The sequence below is a fragment of the Triplophysa rosa genome, linkage group LG11 (assembly GCF_024868665.1).
Source record: "Triplophysa rosa linkage group LG11, Trosa_1v2, whole genome shotgun sequence".
In the NCBI taxonomy this organism is placed as follows: Eukaryota; Metazoa; Chordata; class Actinopteri; order Cypriniformes; family Nemacheilidae; genus Triplophysa; species Triplophysa rosa.
The window spans coordinates 10,325,577-10,333,193 of NC_079900.1; the positions used below are offsets into that span (position 1 = coordinate 10,325,577).

The 7,617-nt window shown below is 36.4% G+C and overlaps 1 protein-coding gene across 1 annotated transcript; it reads right to left on the reverse strand.

Annotated features, from left to right (window-relative positions):
• Positions 1-1,252: 1,252 nt before the first annotated feature.
• Positions 1,253-4,400, reverse strand: LOC130561899 (retinal cone rhodopsin-sensitive cGMP 3',5'-cyclic phosphodiesterase subunit gamma). Its single transcript, XM_057346529.1, is given in 4 exon segments — positions 1,253-3,623; positions 3,625-3,647; positions 3,803-3,843; positions 4,184-4,400. Coding segments are annotated over 4 exon segments (252 nt in total). The 5' UTR covers positions 4,315-4,400; the 3' UTR covers positions 1,253-3,566.
• Between the last annotated feature and the right edge of the window lie 3,217 nt (positions 4,401-7,617).

Below are 7,617 nucleotides of genomic sequence, written 5' to 3' on the forward strand. Positions count from 1 at the left end.
AAAAAGCGACAGTGTGTGGAACATCACAAGCTGAGTCGTTTGTGCACAATGCCAAGTTTATAGCAAGATTTGTTCATATTAAGAAGTTAAAATCTCATAGGTAGGCAGATTAGGAACATATAACTGTAGGAATTGATTTTAACAGGTTCTGTTTAATTGATATCTCAATGCATCAAATATTTTGAATAACTTAAAATAACTTTTTTTTGTTGAGCGAAACCTATATTTTCCCACATTTCTTGAACCAAAACTCTTTACAACTTACAAAAAAAAGTGAAATTCCTTAAAATGATATACACGTCAATAATCTATGGAATATTATTACATTTTATTTCAAAATAGCTGTTTTGGACCCTGCTACGTAATAAAAAGTGACATTTAACAAAACTATTGCTTTATCAAACTCTTACCATTCATATTTATTTATTTATAATGTGATCGCACCCCAATAGCACAACAGAATAAATCAACTATAAGAAAAAACAGGGATATAATATGGAGCAACATGTCCATCTCTAGCACAGGTGTCTACAGATCAAGAGTTAAGATTAGTCTCCTGATCCATTTAGTCTGTCTAAATCCTCTTTCCTCAATCCTCTCAAATCAATAGGTGCCACAATACACCTCTCGGGCATCAAATTGTGCTGCTGCCTTTACTAACTGTGTCAACCCTCTCTCTAAGCTGACAATCTGTAGTATGTTGTCCATTATAATTATTCTGTGCAATCAATAGGATTGATTAAGTAATCGGCAGAACTTTATTGTCTTTGGAACCACTTTTTGTTTCGTGTTACTACAGCACATTAGGAATATTGAATTCAGTTCATATGTGTAATTTAGAATTGTCAATGATGTATCACTCCTAAACTGTGTGAAGAACTACTCAATAATTTACAGTTTTTCTCATTCGCTTTAGCTCATTTCTCAATTGAGACTTTTTTCTCAAAACAATACGTTCGGGTCTCTGAACAGTTAGTTTTTTGTTCACATCAGACTTGAATTTCTTATTGATTGAGGCAAATTGCCTGTGTTTTGGCACATGTGTGCAAAAGGTTATTTACAATTCTCAACCATATGCACAATAACTAAAAGCATATAGCTTGTTGATCAAAACCGACTAGCTGATTCTCAGTGAAACTGTCAATTTCTTCAAAACTTCTGAACATTCTTTCATTGTGTGAACCATCACATGCAAAATGATCCATTCAGTTATCAAAATCTTTCAGGCATGCATGTATATCTGGGAGGTTTGTAATGTCTGCTAAATTGGCAAATTGTCTGTAATACTGCGATACAATCACTTTGGCTCATTTCTCGAATGAGACTGAACATTCTCTAAACTGTAAGTTCAATGGTCACAACTGTTTGCTGGAACATCATAACTCTATTGCATGTCTGCAAAATGTAATAACTGATTCAAAACATTTAATTCTGGCTTCAAAAGCTAGTTATTTTGTCAGACAATTGGCCAGTGCCACCAGAATAGAAAGTGTTTTTGTAATTGTGTGAGTCGTACTAATCAAAATGCTTAGATTCTTATTCACAATGGCAGTCATGTGAAAATTATTGTTATATACAAATTTCATTTATGCTCTACTTTATGACACTGACTGTAATTAACAAAAAATGTACACTTACAGTAGGTTTAGGTTTATTTCTTATATAGCACATTTCTGCTGCCACAAGGGCAGCCCAAAGTGCTGTACATTACATCCAATGATCATACAAAAAATATGGACAAAAACAACCAAAAAGAAAACACAAACACAAATCTCCATTCATCTAAAAACATACAAAAATACATTAAAACAATACAGATGTTACACGTCTCCTAAACATGCTTAGAGTGCCACAGTACTTTGCCAGAGCCCACTTAATCAGGATCAAGGGACATGCTAAGGAAATGCTTTTTTTTTATTATTGTTATATACAAATTTCATTTATGCTCTACTTTATGACACTAACTGTAATTAACAAACAAATTACACTTACAGTAGATCAGTGTTTCTCAGACTTTTTCTGCCATTCCCCGCTTTGGGGGTAGGGAAGGGTTCGGAGCCCCACCTGTCCCCAATCGCCCCAACAAAAGGGTAAAAAACTTTAGGTCCACTGTCTGTCTTGTCTGATGTTGTTCTAAGTAAGGCTTACATTTTAATTTGTCGTTGTTGTTTTTTTGAGTGTATGGTCAATAAATAAAGGAATTAATAGAGATGGGCACAAAAATTACCAAATTTCCTCCCGTTTGTCGTGCCCCACTTGTTCCCCAACAGTTGGGCCCGCCCCACACTTTGAGAAACGCTGCAGTAGGTGAATATTTGCTGGGAATAATCAGTACTGTAGTACCCAGAAAAAGATTTATCCAGTACATTTATTTTGTAGAAATGTGTTTCATATGCTGTAAACTGAAAAAAATCTTTATTTTTACTGTAAATGTTTTATACATGTTACACAAATGACATCCATGAAAAACTACATCCAATCGCTCTTGTTGGTCTGGACAAAGATTTTTATCCAAATCACATCTGATGTTTTTTCTTGCAATGCACCGGGGAGAAAATCTCCTTCAGTGGTGCACCCATCCCATACAGTGATAACTGTAACTGTAATGTCCTCATAAGCAGCGTTCATGGCATCTAACAGAGGTATCAGATTTTGTGGCTGGTCGTATGCTTTCTCAAAATACTCAAGTGAATGTGCTGTGGGCAAACTCCATATACAGTATACTATATGCTTCCAAATTATTGGTTGGGTGATTGTATTTAGTGATTTATTCCAGTTGGCAGACAATTTGCAAATTTAGCAGACATTACAAACTTTCCATGTCATAGATATTCACAGAATATTCATGAATGCCTGATAGATTTTGATACTTGAATGCATCATTTTGCATGTGATGGTTCACACGATGAAAGAATGTTCAGAAGTTTTGAAGAAATTGTCAGCTAATCAGTTTTGATAAAAAACAGCTTTTAGTTATTGTGCATATTGTTGAGAATTGTACATAACCTTTGCAAACATGTACTAAAACATATGCAATTTGCCTAAATCAATAAGAAATTCAAGTCTGATGTGAACCAAAAACTAACTGTTCAGAGACCCGAACTTATTGTTTTGAGAAAAAAGTCTTATTCGAGAAATGAGCTAAAGCGATTGAGAAAAACTGTAATGCAATAAAATTAGATCACCAGCTAATTCATAATTGTATCACACATACTCAGAGACAAATGTATAGTATAATGCAATGTAAATCGCTTTGGATAAAAGCATCTGCCAAATGCGTAAATGTAAATGTCCTCCAATGTCAATGTATCTACTGAGCAAATGACATATAGAAATAGCACAAATACAAATCTTATTTCAACAGCTTTATAACACCCTATAAAGCTTTACAAACCTATTTCCTCCTGCACGGCTGTGCATTTGCTGTATACATCTACAGTTTGCAGTAGAGTACAAGGCAATGCACGTGTCCTGAGATGCAGCATCCCTCAGGTGGGATCCAGAGACAGAGTCTGATCCACTTAACAGCAAGTGATACATCTTCACCAAGAAACTTGGCTTCTTCCTCAGGCAATACCATACTGGGCAAGCTCGTGCAGCTCCAGATGGCTGAAGGCTTCCCATGCAGGGACACACCACGGTGATGTCTGTGTATGAGACAAGTTGGCAGAAGAAGCGCCACGATTAGCCAGACAGTGAGAAAAATCACTTTGCAAGAGTAATGGGTTTAGCATAATATCACACAACAACACAAAACAGCGTAATGTGATCTGTACACAAACAGCGTATGAGCGGCACCCACCAGTGCCAAGACCGTCCATTCCTGGAATATCATCTCCGAATCTAACGAGAGCAGAGAAGGACGGGAAGAAAGTGATCACATTCCCTAATTACTTTTTTGATTCAATTCCTGAAGAGATTTGTTTTGGGTAAACATAACAGCCAATTTTCTTATATTAAACTTTTTGCCTCCAACAGTGTTCCTTATGAGATCTGAGAATTATTCTGCTATCATTTATTCACTCTGCTATTCCATTTTTTTCTTTTTTTGCTTCGTGTGGCGCACAAAAGGAAATTTTAAGCAGAATTTTGTGATCCACAAAGAAAAAGAAAGTTAGATTTGAAATGGCACAAGGGTGAGTTTTTCGTTTTAGGGAACTATCTTTGAATATTGTCTACTTACGCTTTGACTCCTTTCTTGGGTGGTTTGCTCTTGAATTGTCTTGTCATCCTCCTTGGTGTGGTTGGACCACCTACTCTTGTTGGTGTGATGGGTGAGTCGCTGAAACTGTCGGTGCTGTTTCCTGAACTCATCTTGTACAGCCGGTCAGTATTCCACTTCAAAAAGGAAGACTCTTGTTGCTTTTATGATTGTAGACCTTGGTTAAACATAAATCTCTCCCCGCATCATCTGTCTGAGCTGGTCAAGAAAATCTGGTTTAAATACTCTCTGGTTGGACAGTGTTTGCGTCAATGGGTCAGCGGCAAAGCTTGACAGATTGGCATGGTGACACATAAGCAATCTGTATTAGGTTAGCTCAGGCAAGGAGCCAGGCTTGTTCTCTCTCTCGCTCTAAACACAAAATGGCCTTCATTGATAAATCTTTCTCGATGGTCACGTACACCTAGACATTTTGTCATGGATTAGAGAAAGCATGTTAATGGTACCCTAACACTGCACAGAGGCAGTGAATGAAGATTAAACAAATTTGTATTTTGTGACATGTCGATTTGGGTATTTGTGACATTATAAAGAATTATCTAAATGTCAGGAGCCATCAAGTCTTACACAAGCTCTGCAAAGGAGCAATGTACATCTGATTACTTTTAAACGAAAAGCATGAAAATAAGTGTACAACACAGTATGTAACATGCAACACATAGCAACCCTCATACAGTAGTATTATTACCCCATCATGAGTGACGTTCAACATGACGTATAACACTGTTAACGTCCCTGACATAGAGCTTTTGAAACTTTTTTGATGTTATATTTAAATGGTTTCATATGAGACATACGAGCACTCACGCACAGTCCTCCCCATCTTCCTTTCAAAGTTGGATCTAGGTCACTTTAGGCACTTTTTCCTGCAGTCTGGATTGACTGCACTTTTATGGGATGTCCTAGCACAGATATCCCTAGAGACTGTTACGTGACATTGAATAAAAAAAGAATGGGTACCAAGAATGTTTTAAACTTGCTTGTACGTATTTATGTTACAGTTTGTTTATATTGTATTTTTCATAGGCCTATGTTTTTTTTAACGAGTTCAGATCATTTTGATTATTAGTACTAGTAGTAACATTAATAAATAGTCAAACAAATGTTTTATTTACAAATACATAAACGAAATTAAAATTAAAATAATTAAATACAAAATAATATTATTAGAATTTTGAACATAGTCAAATTCGTTGAATAAAAATGTAGCTGAGTTTTAACACAAGGGGGCACTAAGAATCCTAATAAGAAGTGACGCACAATAATCTCATTTGTGACCCTGGATCACAAAACCAGTCTTAAGTAGCACCAGAGGCGGATTAACCATATGGGCAATTGGGCGAGTGCCCAGGGGCACCAAGACTTTAGGGGCACCAAATAAACCCACAATACAAAATATTTTTTTATAAATGTACATAAGCACTTGTTTTTTAAGACTTAAGTCACGCATCTGCGCTAAATAGGCGTGGCACCATGTGCGGGAATACCCCCACTTCAGATAAAAATGGTTCTGTCCTCCGCACTTTTTCGACACACCTCCGCCAACATTCCCGCCCATGTTATCTGGTTAGTTACATAGATTTGAGTGAATTAACATTCAGCCAATCACAAGTGAGTGTTATGAGGCGAGTTGTCTTTCGTATACACTTTAATCTTCAAACAGATGGAAGCGGGAACGATGCAGCATTACGTAGCGGCGACTAAAAATGCGGGGATTAGCACTGATTAATAAATGTATATATACATGGCATGCGTCAGAAATTAGATGTTATAGTGCCGATAATGTATGCTAATAGTACGTGGAGGTAAGGCCACTTTTTAAGGTCCAAACCTGGGTTTTAAAGTGAAAGTGAAGAACGGTGTCATCACTATAGCAATCAATTCATACGTGTCCTTTTTAGTGGAGTACACTTTTATCTTAGTACTTATGTGATCGTTTAGTAAGAAGAATATACACATACTGTGCTTAAATAGAGCGTTTGAATAGCTGTATAGCAGTTAAAATAGTAACAATAACGTTTCATGTTATTTGAATAACCTTGCTATACATTGTAATCTGGTGAATGCCACTTTGGTGAATTAAAGTCTCAATGTCCTGAAAATCTGTACATTGTTCCATTGTCCCCCTAATGTGAATACATGCAAACTGTATATGTGTGTGTGTGTGTGTCCCTGTACCCCCACTTTGTGGCACGCACAACATTTACACCTGTTAAAAAAATGTTAAGTGATTTTTTTTCACTACATCAAAACCTGAAATGTAACGTTACAACAGAAAGCAGGTGCCCCTTAACTATAGTAGGCCTAATTGTTAAAAATACTTAATGGAAAAGAGTTGTTTTTTGTGTTCTATTCTACAAAAGTGTCATGTGTAATTCTTGTAAAATAGTATATTGTAAATTGCTGAGTTTCATTCTTATGAAATCTTTTAATGAGTGGATTCATGCGTGTGGGTAGGTGGGTTGATGGGGGGCACCTCTGGGGCTGTTGCCCAGGGGCACCATGAGGTCTTAATACGCCTCTGAGTAGCACGGGAACATTTTTAGTAAAAGACAAAAATACATTGTGTGGGTCAAAATTATCGATTTTTCTTTTATGCCAAAATCATTAGGATATTAAGTAAAGATCATGTTCCATGAAGATATTTTGTAAATTTCCTACCTTAAATATATAAAAACTTTATTTTTGTGAGTGGATGGACTGCCACAGTGCCCCTGATTAACAACTTCAAAGGCAATTTTCTCAATATTTTGATTTTTTTTGCGCTCTCAGATTCCAGAGTTTTAAACGGTTATCTCAGCCAGATATTGTCCTATTCTAACAACTCATACATCTATAGAAAGTTTATTTATTCAGCTTTCAGATGATGTAAAAATCTCAATTTCGAAAAATTGACCCATAAGACTGGCTTTGTTGTCCAGGGTCACATTTGACAAAAAAAGGTTTGGTTAAGAGATAGGAGCTGTGGCCTGGGGCTGAACTACTTCAGCATTTTTTCACCCTCCTCGTGCCTTTTCCACAGTAGAAATTCTAGTTTTTATTTCAGCATAGAGAGCAAATCAGCAAAGAGACAACATCCCATCAACTTTCAACAACACCTGGATCGTTTAATTCCATTATGGATGGAATACACTTCAAGACTTTTAAAATCTGTACAGAGTTTTTTTAACTAGACATCATACACTTGCAGACTTTTTGAAAGTTTCAGATATAAACACACTAACTCATCAAATCTGCAGACTGGCACAGACTTTCTGCAACAGGTCCAGACTGAAAATCTGAGCAAAAGTCTTGTAGTGTATTTTAGTTTTAAGTGGTATTTTCTAAACTGTGGTTATCATGGTACATCATGTATGTGGACTGTGCTGAAGTGAAAGTGTAGCTGCCCAAACCTT